The sequence below is a fragment of the Ambystoma mexicanum genome, chromosome 11, assembly GCF_040938575.1.
Source record: "Ambystoma mexicanum isolate Mex_15411 chromosome 11, UKY_AmexF1_1, whole genome shotgun sequence".
In the NCBI taxonomy this organism is placed as follows: domain Eukaryota; kingdom Metazoa; phylum Chordata; class Amphibia; order Caudata; family Ambystomatidae; genus Ambystoma; species Ambystoma mexicanum.
The window spans coordinates 729,861,306-729,883,387 of record NC_090934.1 but is presented as its reverse complement, the minus strand read 5'-3'; the positions used below and the strand labels follow the sequence as shown (position 1 = coordinate 729,883,387).

At 44.8% G+C, this 22,082-nt stretch overlaps 1 protein-coding gene across 13 annotated transcripts in view; it reads left to right on the top strand.

Moving 5' to 3' along the window:
• BMAL1 (basic helix-loop-helix ARNT like 1) overlaps window positions 1-22,082 on the top strand; it is a 989,350-nt gene that overhangs the window by 898,195 nt on the left and 69,073 nt on the right. For all 13 annotated transcript variants that reach the window (XM_069623618.1, XM_069623617.1, XM_069623625.1 and 10 more), the window contains one exon: window positions 3,270-3,372. In XM_069623618.1, coding sequence (XP_069479719.1) covers window positions 3,270-3,372 — 103 coding nt within the window. The remainder of the gene's footprint in view (window positions 1-3,269; window positions 3,373-22,082) is intronic.

The window sequence follows — 22,082 nt, the reverse complement described above, 5'->3', positions numbered from 1 at the left end:
ATTCTTTTCTAGATCCAGCTATGTAATTGCTCTTCATGTGGGAGTCTGTCAAGGGCCTAAGCATTAAAAAAAGCACTTCACTGAAACTTACAAAGGTTGTGAAAAACAATAGACGCAGATATTTATTAATCATCCAAGAACTATGGGGACACCATTGGCATTATTAACGTGCATGCACCACCTCCACTTTGCATGGATTTACGTCATGAAGTTCAGAACCTTTTTGTGAAACATCTCATTGACTTAGGGATAATGAGGGGAGATTTTAATGAAATAATGGCCCGCAACTAGGATTATTCTGGAAAGAGAGGGAGACATTTAACAGGACACAAACTGTCAAATTGTATGTACACATTCAATATGACAGATGTATGTGGCGACTACACGCCAATCAGAAAGGTTTCTCAGTTCTATCTGGGGTGCACTCTTCTATTTCTAAACTAGACTATTCCCTCATCTCACAGGGCAAGATACATAGGGTTTCTGATGTCAGATTTTTCCATGAAGAATTTCAGACCATTTACCTTTGCTGTTATTGATATGGGAGACTCCCAAAACCAAGATGTGCATGGTATCTCAACCAGTGCTAATGAGACATACTAGAAAATATTGATACTAAAATTACTGAATACTTTGACTTTAGTACACCTTGTGTGGAAAACCCTTAGGTATTATGGGAGGGCTATAAACAGTGCTACAAAGGGGAATATATTCAATCTTAACAGCAAGAGAAAGAGAGAGAATTAAAAAACCTATGGAATTAGGGTCTGAGTTTGAAAAACCTGATGGAGAATTCCTCCTAAATCATTGACAAAAGACCCAAAGAATCCTATTGAAAATGTGAGAAAAATACTGTCTGATTCGCTAACCAAACATACTGTTACGTTAGGGGGAGTATTTGAGGCTGCAGATAAAGCAGGGAAATGATTGCTTGGCTTGAGATGAAAAAACACCTCCCACTATCTAAGGGAACTAAAAATATATATATATATTTGACAGTGAGAAAATAGCAAATTAATTTGCCAATTAGTATGAACAACTATATCAGATCAACTAAATAAAGATTATCCTAATGCAGGGCATTCGATCTTCATAAAATATATGAGCAGCAAAAGGTTGGCCTAGATCCAAGAATTACTGAAGAGGGAGTTGTGTAGGCAATCTCTGGTCGGGCAAATCCCAATCGGTACCCAATTGATTTTTTGGAAAAAGCTGAGAAACAAGATCATCAACCCCTTGCTATGTGCGTTAACAGAATACATGGATAAAGGCAATGATAGTAGTTATCCCTGAAAAAGACAAACCTCCCACTGAATGTGTCCAGTACAGGCTGATTACGTATTTAATAGTGAAGCCAAGCTAGCAAAAATACACGCTAATCTATTAATACACATAATGCCCAGTCTGATTCGTTCAGATCAATGTGGATTCTTACCAGCTGAAGCCACTAGAATGAATGGCCGAAGATTACACATTGCTATTGATCGGGCTCCTGTCCTTCAAACCTTGCTGGCCATCCTCGCTATTGATTTTGAAAAGGCATTTAACACAGTATTATGGCAATTTTGGGGGGCTGTAATGGCAAAGATGGGATTTGGTATTTAATGTTTTACTTTGATGAAACTACGTTCTAGTAATCCAATGGCCTCAATCAGTGTGAATAGGAGAACATCTTGATCTTTTTCTCTTGAGAGGCTGTCAAAGTAAGGTTTTCCCCTGACCCCTGCTCCTATTTACTTTAGTAAATAGTACTATTTACTCTATCTCGGGAGGGTAGCTCAGTGGCAACGTGCTCGCCTTGGAAGCAAGACGACACAAAGCAACACAGGTTTGATCCCCGGGTTCGCGCTTAGAAACCTCCGGGTATTTAAGCGCGTTATAAATATGCAACTAAGACGACAACAAAAAATTCGGTAACAGCGCCTCTATGCCCCCGGGCTGTATGAGCGCTTTAAAAAAATGCAAATAAAAAATTAGTCATTGAACCCTTGGCAGCTTGGCTTAGCTCTGATCCAGGATGGCATGTTTTCTCATGGCCTACTGGACATGAGGATAGAATTGCTCTGTATTCAGATGATCCTTTCATTTTTTTTAGGCAACCCTACCCAGTAGCAGCCTCCAAGTAAATTGAAACACGTCAGTTTTGTTTCCTATACAGAGCGGCCCACTTTCAAAACCTGCTAACTATACAATTCGGGTTGTAGATGATACGTTTAGATATCTAAGTATCCTTATTAGCATGTATCAAACAACCTTCCTGAAATGCAACCTCGAACCAATTACAAGTCGATTCCAAGTGAACACAAAACAGTGTTGCCACAATCACTACTTGGCAGAGCTGATTAGTTTAAAATGCTGATGCTTCCCAGATACTTATACATTGTCCAAAATACCCCATTTGGAATCCCTAAAACAGAATTAGACCAAGTTGAAAGTATACTAAGGAATCTCCTGTGCCAGAACTCCCAACCTCGAATTGCCTCATGAACGCTGCAGGGCTCAGTTTGGAAGGGTGGTATTGTTCTTCCCGATATTAAAAGGCATTCCTGGACCTCCCAGTTGACTGTTGCCAATGAATGGCTTCAAGAAAACCCAGGGATGCCTCACATCAAGGTGGGATGTGTATGGATGGGCCAACTACTTCTCTACAGGTATTATATGAAGGGTGGAAATTATTACTGCTTATGGCTTTACAGCAAATTATCCAGATCAAAAACGGAGTCACGTGTTGATCAGATAAAATTACTCTTTCTGCCCCATTATGGACGAAAACTGATTTGTCTCAACTAAGGGAGTTGGGCGCATTCAAAATGAGGATAGACGAAAACATGAATGTACTTGGTGGTATTATAGTTGAGATGGATATTTTATAATTTCAAGAATGTATACAAAAATGTGAATTACCTTTATCTGAATTGTACCTTTATATCACACTCACCCATGCTTTGAAATCCTAGTTAAAAACATTCAAGATATTCTGACCAAACCCAGTTGAAGCTAATCTGATTACTGAAAAGATTATTGCAACGTTATACGAACGATTTTGTCATATACACACCCTGGCATATAATTTTGGTAGTCTGCTTTGGTTCTGATTTATTGTTAACCCTTTAGATATAGTCTATTTCCCTTTGACTTTTGAAATGTCTGGCCTTAAAATAATGAACTTATCTCAAGGAAGACACAACGAGTTGTGTTATGCATGTAACCGTATCATACGCCTAAACTTCAAATGATGAAAAATAGTTGAAATAATTTTTTCTTTACAGATTGCAAATGGGGGAACGCCAGACATACCGTCAGCTGGTTTGGTGCCTGGGCAGGCCCAGGATAACTCTGGGTATCCATATTCTGACAATTCCTCTATGCTTGGTAAGAATAATGGTTGTAAAATACAGTTTCCTGGTTTGAGTGTGCAGATCTTTACGCTCTTTTTGCAGATTAAATATGCAAAAGCATGCTTGTGAACTGTCTTTTCTTAATTACATTTATTTGGCACAGTAATTAAGGTAAGGAGGTGCAACTAAAATAATAGGATAACTTCTCCTTCGATTGACATACGTGGCAAATAATAAGATACCTTCTCCTCGGGTGCAATAAACAAACCAAAAAGTCGGTTTGGGATTCAACAATCTCAAAGTTTGACTTTGCCTAACTGGTAACCCACGGTGGAGGATAGTCACTCTCTCTGTGGTGTTTTGACTGCTACAAACACCTCTTTCTTCAGGTTTGGTGGGTGTCATCATCTTCTTATACAGTGGCTGTATAACGTCTTGGTCTAGGGTCTGCAAACTAAAGCACTCCAAATATGGGCGACCAATGGAAGGAGGCTGAGTGTCACAAAGTGTAGTCCTGAGGTCTTGGCCTGGTCATTGGAAGGTTAGTGGGGGTCTCGGAAGAGAGGCCTAGATATCTTTTTTATAGGCTCCTTGAGCAACTGCCAATCCCTCTTCTGGATGTCCTTCTTACATCTCTGTAGCGTTCTCATTCCTTGTGATCACATCCTCACGCTCTCTGAATATCCTCTATACATTGTCCACCCTCAAACTAAACTTTATAACGACCTTGTTGCTTTACCCCACACTTGTCCCTCCTCCTGCCACTGCTGGTATGCAATATGGTGGATGTGTCTAGGCTACTTTCTCTTCCTGTCTGTCTGCCCAAGCTCCACTTCCTGTGCTGTCTTTGTCCTCTCAGTTCTTTCTTTTGTAATTTTACCACCACTTCCTGCTTCAGAGGTCCTTTTCTCTTCTCCACTTCAACTGGTTCTTTACTGCTCCACCCCTTTACTGCTCCACCCACTTTCACCTCCACCTCATTGTCCTGCTGTCCTACACCTTCCCTCTCGCCAGCCTCCTGGTTCTTTTTTCACAACCTCTTGAATTTGTTTCTTGTTTCCTGCATGTGTCTTAGTCTCTTCTTAGCCTCCTAGGTCTTTTTCTCAAGCCTCCTGTACCTCGCTCCGTAGCCTACTGCATCTCTCTCCCGAGCCTTTTGTGTTTCTCTCTCTTCCCAGCCTCCTAGATTTCTCTATCCCCAGTCCCCTCGTCCTTTCTCCGCCAACCTCCTGAGTCTGACTCCTCCCAGCCTTACGTTTTTCCACATCCCCATCCTCTCCTTGGTCTCACTTCCCAACTTCCTGAGTGTCTCCATTCCCAGCCTCTTGGTGTTTTATTTTCCAAACATCCTGGTTATGTGGCCCTAGCCTTTTGGGATGTGCGACCTCCTGTCTCCCTCTCCCTCTCCCAATCCAACCTCCATGCTCTCCTCCTTACTTTCAGTCACCACGTTTAGCTGTCCTCAAGTCAGGTCCAAAGTAGTCTCCTTCTCGCTTCCATCACGCTTCATCTCCTTGCCTCTTCTCTCTATTAGCTCCCATAGACTTCTGCCATAGGTTCTCCTTTATTGGGGCCTAGTCCCCACCTTACAGCCTCTCTTACTTAAGGGATCTCAGGTATGTGTCCTTATGCAATTTCTTGGAGATGGGCCAATGTGCTGCGCCCATGGAACAGCTTGTTGTGGGACTTGGGGTTGGTTAGTCCTTCTACCTGGGCGATTCACTCTCTGCATACCACACCGTTACCCCAGTCATGTGGGAGACACTTAGCCTAATAGTCCTTAGGTGTTGGAAATCTTGTGAGGTAAATAGCTAACTGCTTGATGTTTTCAGTTATAGTTTGGGGTACCACTCTTTCCCCCACACCCTCTTTGTTGTAGTGGGTGATTTCTGCTCCTCGCACAAGGAAAGTCAAACATGCAGGTGCTGTCAGTAGCACACATAATCTGTCCTCATAAAGGCACCATGCTGATAGCTAGACCCTTCTGACAAGCCCCTACCAAGCTTATGGGAGAGGGTGGAGTAGACCAGGGGATACTGCCCCCAGGTAGTGGGTGGCGGTACCCTACTTCCTCAGTTACCCCATTCTCAACCCTCACAGCAAAGCAGGGCATTTTGTCACATGAGGAAAGGTGTTAGGAATGTAGCAGGCACATATCAATCTCAAACCCACAACAGTCATGTATTTGGTGCTTGGACCACAACACAGAGTAATGGGAGTCATGCCAATCTATTCATCTAAGACATTGCAGGAGTGAGTGGCTACAGATTATTTGCTCCTCAATAAAAAGAAAACTCTTAAGGCTATTCCTGAAAAGAGCATGGCTCCAGGGCATGCTTTTCAGATTGAGGAGTTAGAGCAAGAGAAAAAGAAGAAAAGAAAAAAAGAAAACTATCTATTCTCATAGTGAATCTGGTTTGCATGTCCAATCTTCCTCATCCTGGAAACTGCGTCTCCAAACCAGGCCCAAGACAATGTATGGATGAGGAGACCATCCCCAACTCATTGAGGCCAATGCAAAACCTTCTTTCCTTACCTCAGCTTCCTTTACAGAGCAGTGTAAAGGCTTTCACAGTTGCCACGCTGAAAATATTCCAGCAGTCTCTCCCCTCTCTAATCCTGACCACAGAGCCCACTGCTCCTCGACTGGCCAGTTCCGGCATATTACAAGTTTGCCACTGGATGCTTAATGTCGGTGTCAAATGTTCCTTTGGCTCCAGCGCCACTTCCCAGAGGGCAGCTGTTTATCGTGTGTTAGAGAGTCCCACACTTGATTCAAGCATACTACACACCTCTATAGTGTGATTTCAGACTAGTAGACGGAAGAGGGGGAGTAGAAGGAGGAGGTTGATGATCAAATGATGTTCAGGCTACAATCGCCTGGTGGCCAAGGTTTTTTTCCCACGCTGGACATACGTAATATTGTTGAGCCCTTTTAACCCCTCCCTTCTTGACCTTGCAGAGGATTTTAAGGAAGCTAGTGGACTTGAAGGGTCTCTGGACTCTGCGGTCGACAGTTTCATTTGGCAGCCCTGGGCCCATACTTTGGGACCCTTAGGAAAATGTTGCCATGATGGTGGGCTCACTATGCCTGCTGGCTCTAACTGAGGACAAGCTTTGTGTTCACTGACCTTGGGGATCCTAGGACATCCCAAGTGGCCATTCTCCCATTCGAAGAGGAGCTTGCTGAACCAGGTACGGCCTTATGTAGCAGACATGCATCACTTGTATCAAGAACACTGGACAGCTCCTACTGATCCTTTGTTTCTTTCATTACACATAGCTAACTAACTCAAGAGAGTCTGGTGTTTCAAGCTGCATGAAGATTGTCTTCTTATCATCTCACTTTGTCCCGGTGAAGGCTGGGCTTTTTTAGAATGTTAACGCCCATACAGCCAAAACTCAAGTTCTCGTGTCGACTGATAATGTTTTTTCATATTGAGTCTTTTATTACGTGCAGTGCCTATGAATTTAATTCTGCTTCTCAAAAACTGAATATGGCTATTCACCATGTGCTTTAACATTTTTTGTGTAATTGACCATGCATGCTGGACTATCTTGCTTTTTTGGTTTGATGTATATGATGTCATGTTATTCTGATTGTCCACATCCTGTGGCTTGTGTAAGCCTTGGCTACATTGCATGTTGTGTGTTTATTTTCACTCTTATGTCATATACATTTTATTTTGCTCACAATTGTCATGGACTTTGTCCCATGTTTTTTTACTTGGGACTTCATTTGACACAGTTTCAGGCTGCAATGGCAGGCTCACTTCCCATGGCCTTCCCATTGGTGCCCCCGACAGGGAGTGCTCTCTATTTTCACAAATTCCTCTAGTGTTGAGGCAATTGAGGCAGAGCAGGGAAATGGTGATCTTGATCACTCCGGGGCTAGGCATAAAGGAACTAGAACTCAGTCCTGCTAGAAAAGATGATGTACCCTCCTTCTAATAATTCATGCTTGTGTCAGGCTACATCTACCACTAATCTGTCACGCCTTACTATTGAAAGGTTGAGATATTAAAATTGGGGACTCTCTCACCTGCATCTTAATAAGATGCATGTTCCAACACACCTTTTCACCAAGTGCATGCTAGTTACTAGCTCATGGTTGCCATTTGCTGCAGGGGTAGGTGCATGGATCCACCAGCACAGTTCTTGAATTTTTAGCTCAGTCAGGCTTCACTGTTGGTACGTTACAGGGCTACATGCCAGCCCGCTCTATCCTTAAGGGAACTACCATAAAGGTCCTTACTGTCCAGACCCCAAAGTGATGGACTTCTGTAGTGACAAGTGAATGAATTTCCTCCCAAGCTCTTTGTGATGCCTTATAAGACCTTCTTCTAGTTTTGTCTTTTTATATGGCAGCACTGTTCCACCAAATGCCTTCTTGTACCATAAAGCTTCTTTCAATGAAGGTTTCTTTCTTGGTTGCAATAACTTCCCCTTACTTCTTCTGAACTCCAGGGTTTATCAGTTGCACTGCCGTTTTAGGTGATTTCCAAAGAGGTTACTTTGAGGGTCAGACCTGCTTTTCCATCAAAGGTGGTCTCTTTTGCACCAAAGCATCTCCTTCCAGTGTCCTTTCCTCCTCCACATCCACCAAAGACAGGGGTGGAGGGGCATTACTGTAAAAGAGCCTCAAAATTCTGAGGGATTGGGAAGCAGACAATTTCCAGATGGATTGTGTTGTGTATTAACAAATGTTACGAGTTGGCTCAGAGGCATATAACGGAGACCCTGGGACTCATTCATCAAGAGGACAGGCCACTAATTCTGCTCTACAGACAGGGATTCTCCTAATGTACATCTGTTAAGTGTGGCCTCGGCATCCCAATTATCATCTTGACACTCTGGCTGGTAAGGATGTTCAATCATGTTGCTCTGACCTTCGAGGGCTTCTGGTGTCATTTTCTTTTTCACTCTCTTCTCTCCCTTGCTATTTTAGTATGGCTTTTGGGAGTCTTTCGGAGATGAGGAATCTGTGGGAGGATCAAGTAACTTAACTTCATCTCACCCATCAGACCCTCAGAGACGATATCTTATTATATTTTTGATGTGAGAGTTCTACCGGTTATCAGCGCTTGCAACTAGGGCAACAAAGCATGAAGGTGAGGCAAAAGGATTGGCCACAGAGGCATACACCAATAAGATATTTAAGGGATGAGGAATCTGTATGAGGAATCGTATATCATCAGAAAGAACATTACCAATCTTTATCCAGAGACATCAGAAAGAACATTACCAAGCTTTATCCAGAGACGAGGGAGAGAGAGAGCGCTATTGCACATGCAGCACACTCACTGTAAAATCGTCTCTAAGACCCCTCAGAGTCCTTCTGCTCTACCTCCATTTGTCGCCCTAGTCAAAAACCAGTGCAGGACCAGCATGTTGGCTGCAATGCAGTAGAGGGGCATCATCCTTTCAGGAATTAAGGTTACAATTAAAAAAACATAAGATGTACATAAGACTAAAGTCCAGGAAACAATCTGCCATTTTTTGGCATCCAAAGTCCAGAAAATCACTCCTCTGTTGCCTTCATATTGGATGGCTGGTTTGAGATCAATGGAGGAACGAGGCAGATTCTACAGCAATGTTTTGTTGGAGAGCATTCTAGGCCATTTTGATAAGTCATGTGACTCTGTACCTTTGGGCCATCCTGCATTCAGGAAACCCAAACTAACCTCAGAGATCCCTGCACCACTTAAGATTTGAGGGAGGACCATCCAATACCCATGCCTGCTTCATTGCATGCCTTGGTACCGGGAGTCTTTGAAGCACATGCAACCATCAGGCTGTCACCTCCTTTGATAGCCTCCATCACAGTCATGTGTCAGCTCAAAGGCTGTTGATCATGGTCGAAGCAGCCCAAAGGTGGCTTAAGGCAGTGGTATAGAATTTGAGCCGCTCTTGCACTTCTAGGTTGCTGGGAGTCAGAACTCAAAGGGCTTCCGTGTATGGGAATTGATTCCCTTAGCTGCTGAATAGGGGGAGAGTCGAGGAGTAGAGTGGCTGAGGCATGCGTTGACACAGAGTCACACTATGCCACCTGTTGAATTCTTCAGAGCAGCTCGTTCTGTGTGGATTGTCTATCAAGATGAGGAATTTGTGGGAGAAGAATCCATAGAAAGAACATGACTGGTAAGTAATTTCTCCTTTACATTAAAAGTATTGTAATTAGTAATGATGAAGAAAGTAAAACTATTAATTTCAAAAGAGGAGGTAGAACATAAATACCTTTTTTCTCCAATGGTGACCCACTGTTTTTTTCAAAAACACTAATAACTAGTGTGAAAGAAGTTTTTTAGTAAGAAATATACACTTTTATTTTTATTTCATTAATTATCATAGAAAATGTAATACAATTCTAAAACACCTTGCGATAACCAGGTAGATGAACTGAACACATCACATACAACAATGCACATTTATAAACCCCACTAAACAATTCACCTAACCAACACAGCACAACATTTAGTACCACATTAATCTATTTGTTGTGTTTACAAAGAACCCAACATGTTTCTGTCAACATGACCATTTAGGTCAGACATTCATCTGATGGTATACTGTTCTAGCTTTTTTTTTGGTGTCCGAACATGTATATCCTGGGAGAAGGTCACTTTTAAAAACAAGTGATAAAAACATAAACACACAAGGTCACCACAACAATTTCCAAAAATAATCAATCCATATATCAATTATCAAGATAACAATCGTAAATAAAGCATCTTGGTATGCATTGATAAGCATACCAGCATAAATTCTTGCTGAAAATACTTGCTATCATAGTATTATAGAATTCCATTTAATTGACGGAACATATTCCAAAAATCCTTTTCAGCAGGACTTATTTCTTCAAAAAACCCTTATGATGTGTCCGAGCAAGGCACACTGCACAAAAAGAAACCCAAAAATACTATATTGTCAACAAATCTCACCAACTACATGTGCGTCTACTCAAACACAACAGCTGTATCTCATACCTCCAATGAAGGGTAACACTCAATGAATGCACCCGGGCCAAACAAAGCACCTTATCTTCATAAGCCTAAATTTCGGGATTGCTTTTCTTCAAGGCGAATTACTCCAGATACTACATGATCGAAAGTAAAGATACATTTCTCAAAAACACTGTGTGCCCAAACAACAAGTCATTTGCTATTTTAAACTCTAACATTGTAGTGCAAATTTCCCACTACATGCCATTAGCAACCCTACTTATCAAGGAAAGTCGCCCAGAAATCACTGACATTACCTAAGGGCATAATTGACAAACACCCTTCAATACAAGAGGGGGGTGGGGTTTGAAAACCACATGGCCACTCCACATTAGCTCACACGCCTCTCATGGACTTACCTCAACTGGAAAATGTAAATGCTCCACTTAGGACCATACCGTATACGAGCGTGATCACTCTGCACTCCAATTGTTGTCTTGGCAAAACATCGAAATTGTCCCGCGGCACATCCACTTTATCATCAGACATAAAAAATTGACTACAAAGTTCCACAAGCTCGTCATTAGCCAAACATAAAAAACGGACTTCATCTTTGCGGCACTTCAAACACACATTATAATATAACGTTGCACAAACATCATTGCGGGCTGCCCTACATCAATAATATTGCTGTTTTCAATGCTGAAAGCTATTGAACACTCAACAATAAAACACAACGTGTTGCACATAGTTTTGTAAGGGTGAGAATTCTAATGCTTTATGATCTTCGCATACCCCATTACGTATCAAAAAAGTTTGTAAACCAAATCTCGCCAGTACCCAGGTTTTGATGGCATATAATAAAAATAAAACATTTTTCCTGCCGTGTTTCCTCTGAATAGGACCGGCCCACTCCATAACATTTTACATTTATTGCCGGTACCACAAGTCTTAAAGACACATGCACACATTTTCATAATGGCCTTTATATCAAATATGAAACGCCTATTGGACACAATACAGAAATGTTACAGGCAAATCACCCTTTTCAAAACAATTTCTCACAAGCTGAATTTTCAAAGGAGACGGATGTTTAAATGGCATTGATCAAATACCCTATTTTTTTGCCCCATTCCAAAACCATTATTATAACAGTGACAAATGTGGGGGCTAAAACCCACCTGATCAAACGTCATTGTGGCATCTCAGGAGAAAATGAGATAAAACAAAGCTAATGTCTTTGTAATCGGCCAGCATTGTGCCACTCAATGTCCTCATTTAGGCCATGTATATGACTTTGTGTCTTGAAATAATTTTTCTGTAATGAGTTTCTGATCAATCTCTTCCTTACTGGAACCATGGAGTTTTTTTAGAATTACCCATGTGAAATTCTCATGAGTATGGCCTTTCTCAATAAAATGTTTGACCATAGGAGCCTGTTCAATTTTTCCTTTGATGCAACTCCAATGTTCAATCTGAGTCTTACATTTACGGTTAGTTTTTCCTATGGTTTTTCCCCTTCTGTAATGGCTTGGCAGGCTGAAAAGCGATGGTCTCGAGGGTTGCCCTGAGCCGTGCCTGTGGTTATGATTAATTCCAAACCTTCCAGCCATCACCTTTTTGTTTTTGTTTCGCCAGAGCACAGAAGGCACAGCTCGAGTCACAACTCGGCTGCCCAGCCATCGTGGATGCCGTGGGTAAGTACTCATTAATTTAGATCCCGGGGCATATCATGCCTGCAGGCTATGTGATCAGTACAGGGGGCTGTATAAGCCCTGCACTGATAAAACTGTCTGCAGGCATATGGTCTTCTTAATGTTCTTTAAAGCAGGGACTCCATTGATTTGCTGCCATCCCGTGCTTCAAAGAACATTTTAGAACATCTTATCAGGCTGTTTTATCAGTGCGAGGCTCACACACTCTGCACTGATAAAACAGCCTGCAGGCATATTGCATTAATATTCTTTGAAGCACAGGACTACAGTCATTTGGTGCCGTCCCACATTTCAAAAAACATTTAGAGGGGAGACCACCAGGGGGTGCGGACCACGATGGACACGTGAAGCTGCAGCTCCGCCGCCGTCCATCACACCCGAGCTAGCAGTACTCCCACCCCCCACCCCCCCTTGCAGAGATAGCCCAGGAGTACTGCCATTTGACCCCCTGGGGTCCCTGAAGGGGGTGCTGGTGTCCCCCTGTGAGACCGTTGGGAGGAGGAGCACTGATTAGGACTTCTACGACCTGTGGAGGCACGGGTGGTGGATTCTATCGGCAGGCCGTGTGGTACCCCAGCGTGCCCCCACCACCCAGTGTGAGAGGAGTGTAGGAGGGTGCACTGGTGGAGCTGTGCCTATGGTGGGCAGTCGCTGACCAGCTGGAGCTGGCCCACGCCCTTTGGTGCGTAATTGGAAAAGGAGCCCGAGGCGGGAGAAAGTGACGGAGGTGCCGGTGGGGAGCGGGATTCCCAGCCCAGCTCCCGCTGCAGCCGCGGAGTGAAGAAGGGCACCCCAAGAGTGACTGACTCCCCAGGAGGGGTGGGGGAAGTCAGCAGGTGCGCTGGGGAGTTTTCTCCCGTGCGGGAGCAGCGATTCCCCACAGCCCCCATTCGGTGTGCATGCCTGGGTCCTTGGACCCCTCCATGCCAGCACACTCACCCGGAGCGCGGCAGATTTGCTTGAACACACGGGGAGCAGCTGGTGTGATCGAGGGGCAGAGGAAATCTTACAACTTACAGCCTAGGCCCGAAGGGGTGAAACTACCATATAACAACAAGACCTGGAGTATTGAAGGGACTTTAGACCCAGCCCGGGCCCGAGGTGGTGAAACTCACGCATAGAAACCAGACCTTGGGTGCCAAAGAGGTTCTGGACTCAGCACAGGCCTGAGGTAGGGAAATTGTTGAATAGAACACAGGAAAAAGACCCAGAGCACTAAAGGGGCCTTGGACTCAGCCCGGGCCCGAGGTGGTGAAATCAATGCAGGGAAACCAGATCTAGATCATTAAAGGGGTTTTGGATTAAGCCAGGGCCCGAGGAGGTGAAATTTAAGTATAGAAGCAAGACCTAGAGTTTAAAAGACACTATGGGCTCTAATTCACAAACAGGTGGCACACTAGCCTTGCTGGAAAAGGAAGGAACCCCCTTATCAGGCTCCAATGGGGGACAGGGAGACAACAGGACGCAATTGAACAACAAACCTGGGGATTGAAGAACCACAGGAATATTGTAGCGTGAGAGGAGACAGGACAATAGCTGTGAGGCCCTCCGGACACGAGTCGGATCAACAATAGTTAAAGTAGCAGAGAGACACAGATCCCCACTGCAACACCTTGGTTGGCAGGACCCCACGTGGACACCGTCATTCGGGCTTGGGGGTGGTGGGCACCTCAACGAACCATAGGCCGATACTGAACTGAAGGAGTGCTTACCGGAAATTTGGTGTTGAGGCCGGTGGGGCAGTTGTGGGGTAGGTCATGGGTAGGGGGCTATTGAGGAATACATAGTTGAAGGTTTCTCTATTGTACCGACTGGAACTGTTTGGGAACGAGTGAATGTACCCAGATGTCTTGGGTTGAGGGAGGGGGCCGGGCCAAGACCCTTAACATGGGGACTCTTAACGTTAAAGGCTTGAATTCACCCACAAAGCGCTCCCTGCTTGGGAGGGAGATTCGGAACAGAAACCTAGATGTATTACTGGTGCAGGGACATGGATACTCCAGGGTGAAGAGACGCACGTCCCAGGGGCGTACATTGAGCAGGATTCTGGGCCTCAGGGCCTTCTAAAAAAGGATGAGTAGGGATCATCCTCAATAGGAGAGTACGGATAGCCAATCCACTGGTTTGGAAGAGGAAGGATGGGAGTGTGCTATTGATTTCTGGCACCTTAGAGGACGTTCAGTTAAGTATTGCGGCGGTGTACAGCCCCAATACAGTGCAGATGCAATTCTTGCAGGATGCCATGGGAGAGATACTTGCCCAGTCGGTGAGTTTGCTACTAGTAGGGGGGACTTTAATATGTGGGCAGACCAGGCCATGGATCACAGTGGGGAGCAGACCACAACAGGCAGTGAGGCAGGGCAACAGGGAGGGGGATGCATGGGGTACATGTTAGACCAGGGGCTGGTTGATGTATGAAGGTAATGCCACCCGACGGAAAGGGGCTACACTTTCTTCTGCCATGTTCATGGACCCCGAACAAGGATCGACTACCGGTTTGTGCTCCAGCGACACATTACCAGGGTCATTGGTAGCAATCACTCACCCATTAGCTGGTCAGACCACAATATGGTGGAATTGGGCATAGTACTGCCAGGGTTGAGTTCCGGGAATCACTGTGGCGATAATGTCCTGTTTAAGGACAGGGTTTTTGCAAAGGAGATGCAGGAAGTGATTGGGGGAGTTCTTTCAGTTGAATGACACAGGGAGGCGGTGACACAGGGAGGTGGATTTGGGCATGATGTGGGACGCAGCCAAGGCAACATGGCGGGGTCTTCTTATTCGAGAAGGTACAGCAGAAAAGAGAATGAGGTCCCTGCGGGCTGAGAAGCACAGAGGTGAGATTCGTAAATTGGAGGCATCTGAAGGCAAGGGGGAAATGGAGAAGGAGGGGGACCTGGGGCTAGCGAGGGAAAAGTGCCAAGATTTGAGGGATCTGGAGATGGGGAAGGTGATCGCTGGCATGCAATTTCTGAAACAAAGGTACTATGAAAAGGGGTATAAGGCCGACACCTTACTAGCAGCTAGGCTACAGGCCGAGAGGTGGGTGGCTGGGATCCGGGACTCAGAGAGACAGTCCTGTTTCCTTGCGGGGGAAGTGGCGCAGGAGTTTGCCACATTCTATGAGCAGCTTTACGGCAGGGAAGGGGGGATGGATGAGGAGGCACTGGGCAGATACCTGGGGGGGGGTTAAGGGGTCACCCCCACCATGTCGTCAAAGTACCAAGAAAGCGGAGATGGAAAGATATATCACCCAAGAAAAAGTGTTAAAGGCAATAGCGTGGCTTAAACTGGGGAAGTCTCCCAGAGAAGACTGGTACACGGCTGGGTTCTCCAAGACCTTTGCGGGATCCCTTGCCCAACACCTGGCGAAGTTATTTAATCATGTCCTTACAACAGGCAGGGCTCCCCCCCCCCCCCATCTTTCGGGGGAGCTTTGATAACAGTGATACTAAAAGCAAGTAGAGACCCAGAGTGTTGCAAGTCCTATCGTCCCATTTCCCTACTTAATGTTAATGCGAAAATCTTTAGCAGGGTGCTAGCCACACGAATGGAGGGAATCATGCCAAAACTAGTCCACATCCAGGGTAGGCAGGGTGCCGGCACCTTGCGCAATACGCTGCACCTGATGGAGGCTTCGGCAGGGAGGGAGAGTAACCCGGTGCTGGTGGCTTTCGATGCCGAGAAGGCTTTTGATCGGCTGGACTGGGGCTTCCAAGATGGGTTCCTACGGACATTTGGGTTTGGGGATCGGATCTTGAGAGGGATACAGGCTCTCTGCGTAGCCCTGGTTTCACGAGTGACCGCGAACGGGCGGCTGTCGAGGTCCTTTGATTTGCAGAGAGGGACGAGACAGGTTTGCCCGCTCTCGCCTCCCCTATTTGCGTTAACGATGGAGGTGTTGGCGGAGCGATTACGGGCGGCCCCACGGGTGGTGGGCATCATGGTGAGTGAGAGGGAGTTCAAATTAGGAGTCTACGCATACGATGCGCTGTTGCATCTGGTGAACCCCACCAGCTCTATCACTGCTGCGATGGCAATAATCGTGGAATATGGGCAGTTCTCTGGTTTTAAGGTCAAGAAGGATAAATCGGGGATTTTCCCCTTCGCTGCGGAGAACTTTAGGAATGTTGAGGCGCTTAGGCCCCTGGGGTTGCAGATACAGCCCGACGGTATTGGATACCTGGGGGGGGTCACCATTGTCAAACCTGGGGAGGATCTGGGTGGGCCCTCTCTTCGATAAGTTAATTTGCCAAGATGGAGACTTGGAGCAAGGGCCAGATGTCATGGATGGGTAGGCTTAACGCCGTAAAAATGAACCTGCTCCCCAGAGCAATGTTCCCTCTAATTATTTTGGGCTGTGTGCGCCAAAGAATAGTTGTGTGTGGGCTGTTTTTCAGTCATGTGCGCAACTGAGTGATGCACCGCCAGACCGGTGGTGGTCGGCGACTTGGCAGCGCCAGCCCGGTGCCCACCAGTGAGCAAGTGCTTAGTGATTCGATTCCATAGTGTGCAAGCAAGGAATGCGTATTTGCTGCACAACAAGCTCTACTTCAAGGACATTTGGGTGTTCTATTCTCCTCCTAAGACTTTAGCTCATCTCAAATTGTGTCCCTTTTACATCTCTAAACATTAGCAAGATATTTCGTTTTATGATGGATTGGTACAAGAACAGAGGGGTTCTTCTAGTGGAACACATATTCTGCCTCACAAATTAATATTAGTAGCACAGCAGTAGCGCCTCCTGCATTCCCAGTTCACTAAATGTATGGAATATAAAGGAAATGCTTTATATTGGTTTAATGAAATAAGCAATACATGATTAATGACAAAGACGACTTAATAGAAGGGTGGTATGGATGGACACTGGACAGTTAAATAAAAAAGCACTGAATCATGTAATGTCAGATTGCCCTGGTCCGGAAGTTAACCCGACTGTCTCAAAGTCTGCCAAGAAAAGGATGACTACTACTAGTACAGCATCTTAAGAGGACTCTTAGTGTTGTGCAACCAAATCAGAGGTCCAGCAAGAGGCAACACTGTTTACTATTTTATTGAACATGAACAATAAATATAATTTGTAGATGAAGGAACTTAGGGGGGTAGGGGGTGGGCTCTGGGATTGGTATAGTAGCTAGCAGCCAGGTAGCACATTACAAAATAAATAGTTGTGCAATCAATTAAGAACATAAATTAAACCATCATGTAAATAATAGAGAAAACAAACATTTCTCATCAGATAGGAAAACAGGACAGAGAACAATTTGTACCACCAGTTTTTCCATATATTTTAAGCTGATGATGAGATGTTAATACAAAAAAAATACAAATGTACACACATTTTCATTTAAATGAATGCGATATGCCAATGCCATACATACCCAATTGCTGTTCTTTAAAGTTGGAGTGACTGTCAGTAACATTTCAACAGCATAAACAGGTTCCCAATTGAAACTTCTTTCTAATATGCTTTTGTTTTTAAATGTCAAAGTTCTCTCTGGTGATGAGCAAAGCCTCAATAAGCTCTAAAAGTCACAAAGTGAGAGGTTGGGCTAAACAAAGTTTCAGCAATGGCATTGATGAGAAGGTGAAGGTGTCAGTGGTTATCTTACAACACTTCAGTGGTGCTACAACTCGGCAATGGTGGTGCACTGCCCGCCGTGGCACTACTGAAACTTGAGTCTTTTGAGCTGTCAGACTCCCCTTGCTTCACATGCTTCTCTCGCCTGTCTTTGCCGCTCTTCCAGTGCTGCTACACATCATCAAGATTTACCTGATTATATAATAGATACACCTTTGTTTGCATGAGAATATCAAGGTGACTTTTTTTCCAGGCGATTCCTTGATTTGGTCTTAATGCTGTTCATGAGACTGAACCCTCCCTCACACTCTGCGCTTGAGGCTTGAAATGTGGCGCATATGTCCATGAGCTCGGCCACTACATTGTACTCCGTGGCATGTTGAAGTGTGAAATTCATCATGTCTTGAAAACATTTTAAAGAACCACACTTGTTCCTCTCTGCTACCACATACTTTAAGGCATAAATTGCATAAGGATGGAATCCACTGCAAGCATGCTAGGGTCTGATTCTAAACAGTCCACCCCCTTAAAATCTAAAATGGCTTGGTATTTTTCAGCAAGATGCTTAACCTTTTCTATTCCAAAGTCAAAGCTGCATTGTTGAGTGGCTAGTGAATCAAAATCAAAACTGTCCCAGTCCTTCGGTTCGTTTTCTAGAAACCTTTTCTCCATATGCTCACACACCAAGCCAATAAAACTCAGAATAGATGCAGTACAGAAGTCCTCCTCGTTGTCGGAGTATGTTGAGATCAGATCTCTGTAACTGTGCTGCTCCAGAACACTTCTTGACCAAGGTACTGTCCCCTAATCTGGTTGATCTTCCCGCGTGCAAACTGCATGGCTTCAATTGGGGTAAGACTGCTTTTTTTTTAGTAACTTGGACAAGTCTGCTAGATTGCGAAGAATATCATTTAACACTGCCAAAGAAATGTGATAAGTAGGGTCAGACAGTTCATGAAACAGTATTTCTCTATAGGATCATTTTCCTCCTTAATTTTAGCAACACCTCATAATTGCACATTAATGCATTCACTGCAAAATGTCTTGATAACCACCTAACTTCATTGAGGGGTCGAAATGACAAGGCATCACATTTAATGACTGATGCCATTTCTTCAAATTTAGATTTTCTCAATGGAGATCTGCAAAACACAGAATAAACAGTTCTTAGCAAGGTTTCTACTTCCCTAATCATTGGCACCTTCTCCAAGCATCCCCCATGCCCAATTCTTGATGATGACCTACACAGTGTTGTTCAATGAAATGTGGAATAGATTGTTTAAGCTTTGTAGCGGTATACACTCATTTCGCCGACGGGAATCTCATCTTGGGACATTTCATCGCCGAATTTTGCATCGGCAAAAACCCTGGTTTTTAAAAAATATTTTTGGGGGGGTGTTTTGTAGGGGTTGGGGTATTATTATTAAAGTAGGTGGGGGTTGGAGGAGGGAACCCCCCCCCCCCGAAATAAAAAAAACAGGGTTTTTGGCAATGAAAATTCGGCGATGAAATGTCCCACGATGAGATTTCTGTCGGCGAAATAACGTAGAACCCTTGTAGCACCACCGTTGTTTTTGCCAAGCATAACGGATGCACCATCTGATGCGAACATCACTATTTTCTGCCGATTCAGACCATTGGCAGAGTAAAATTCAGTAATTGCTGAAGTGACAGCTTCCACATTGCAAGACGTTAACTTGACAATTCCACCAAACACAGTTTTGTACATTGAATGTGGTGTTGGTGCAAGAGATCTGATTTTAAAGTAAATAACTAACATTTTACTGACAGAAATGTCAGTGCTTTCATCAACAATCAGAGTGTGAAATGGAGCAGTGTAAACTTCTGCCAAGATTTCTGATCTGATTACGCTGCTGATGGACTCCAGAAGTTCAAACACATAATTTTTACCTCTCCAGCTATCTGGTATTTTGGTGTAGTGTGCTATGTGACTGTGGATTTCTTGCACAGATAGCATGGAAGTGTTTCATTTTACAGCTAGCAAATAATTGTGCAGTAGAACTTTCACCTCTTCAGGCTTGCACCGTTGTCGTTCAACCATGGCCAATCTATTACCTCTCTCAGTTGACGTTTGTGCAGCATTCTACGCAATCCAAACCCCAGTTTCTCTGCTGCATTCGTGTGACCGAGAGCCTGTACAGCAGAGACAAGAACTTTTCCAACTAAATGGCATTTCATGTAGTCCAATTTCCACCCATCGGCCCATTTCTTTCCTGTAGAAAATTCTCCAGTAACTTTAGCTTCCGCACATACTCTGCAAATCAGGCCTATATCAGCATTGTACTCAAATCTTTCCAAGTCGCACATATACCTTACCTTGTGATTTCTGTGACCCTGTTTTGACTATTTTGTTTAACCAATCCTCTTTGAAAGCAGCGCAACATTTCTTCTTAGTTGGTGCAGCAGCTGCTGCAGCACTCCCTTGCCCTTCCTTTGATGAATAAGACTTGGATCTTCTGAAGTTAAACAGTTTATCCATTATCCTCGTTAAAAAAGAAATGACATTTATTTGCATGGAAACAAAGTGCTGTGCTCCTGCTGCTGTCTATGCGCAAGTGGAGAACTTGTATTCATTATCGCACCAGGCCAAGGGCAGATGCCTTGGCTCGCATCTTGAAATGTTTACCCAGCCCATGCAGCCACACAACATTACACAAGTAGCAAAATGCTTATCTAATATGCGCTACAGAACACTTCATGACTAAATGACTTTAGTCCTCAGTTGGACTCAACTGACTGCCCCATAACAAGCTGGTCTAGGGGTAAGCACTGTGGTATGTGTTCCAAGGCTGGCTAGAACTGCAGTACCACTGCCTGTTGCACTTAAAAATGTCTGTTGGTTGTCCTACTCCGCCCATGTAATTTGTCGGCACCGGGAGTGTGAGACTTTTAGTAGCCCCACTTCCCCCCCCCTCTACAAGAATGTCACTGAAACCCACTGGATTCTAAGAAACTCACTGCTTCCCGTGAAATCTGATTTCTTATCTATTATACATACTTTTGTGATCAGGAGAGCATTCTGCCTCCCTATATGTAAAATAAATAAAATAAGGACCGCAACAGCCGAGGATCCGATTCCTGGCTGATCACCCAGTCAAACGGGGGGGATCTATTAAGAGCATGGCATCACCCCCAAGTTCTCTGGGTGCTCTACTCTGCTGGCTGCTGCCCTCTTAACAGAAGAATGCAACTTCTGCAGGACTTGCTTCTCGGCAAGGTACCTAGTACATAGAGAAACCTTGGTGCACTGTTGCTAAATCCGCTGGAATGTGTCTTCTACTGTGGCCAAGGTGGTTGTGTATTTGGGGACAAATGGAAGCAAGGGAGTGGTCTAAAGCACTGTAGTGCTAATGGGACTATGGGAGGCATGCCTTTTTCAGAAAAAAAAGATCAGGTTTTCTGCCAATCAGAAAAGAACAGCAATGCAGTCAGACCAAAGGCAGAATGCACATGCCAGCGAGTCTGTGATATTTCTTATTTATTTAGTGTGGTGGTGTTCTGAATATAGGGAGTGGTTTCTAAGCGCAGTATCGATTCGGGATTCAAACCAATGTTGCACCGCTTTGCCTGCTCCAAGAGAGACAATGTTGCCCTGCCTGGGCCTTGAGCTATCCCCCTTATGCATACTTCTCAAGACAACAGCAGAAGGGTCTCCTGGACTAATGTATCTTCTAGACTACATGAGATGCCGACAAGATAGCAGGTTTCCAGTTATGGGCTTTCCTTTTGCTAATCATTGCTGTAATGAGCACAACCCAATCTGTTCAACTGAAGTTGGACTACAACTCCCAGAATGCATCTAGACTGGAACAGTGGTGTCAGACTCCTAGAGACCAACACTTGTAAGGCTACTGTAATATGGCTGCTCAATACAAAAGCACATTTATTATTGATGCTCTGGTCCTCCCCTCCATGTGGATGACATCCCAGAAGTATGGTGGAAGGACAGTGATTGCCTACCCTGGGGCCTGGACCACAGTGGGTGAGCTAGGCCAGGCTGCTGGGACAGGCTTCTGCGGGTTGCAAGCTCCACTGCGCCACAGTTAGGGCGGGGACTGGGCCAGGACGCAGAGGGCTCTACTGGAGGGGGCTGAGCAGGCTACACTGGAACACAGTGGGCGAGCTAGGCCATGCTGCTGGGGCTAAGCTGTAGAGGGCTAAGGGGTACACTGGGGCAAAGTGGAAGAATTGGTACAGGCCTCTGGGGGCTCAGCTGGGCCAGGTTGCTAGGGTCAGTATTGGGGGAGTCTGTCCATGTCAGCAGAACACTTGCTGTCTGCCAGCAACACCACTGAATGCTATCTATGCTAGCTCTAACATCACAGTGCTTAACCCCCGAAGTTCCCCACTGTGAATGTGCTAAAATTTGAGATTCTACCTCATACACTATGCCCACAGACTTTTTTATCCCAAGCTTGGATCTTCTCCACCGCCCCCACTTGTTTTCCCTCCTGCATCTTCAAGGGTTTTCAGCATCAGGAGCACT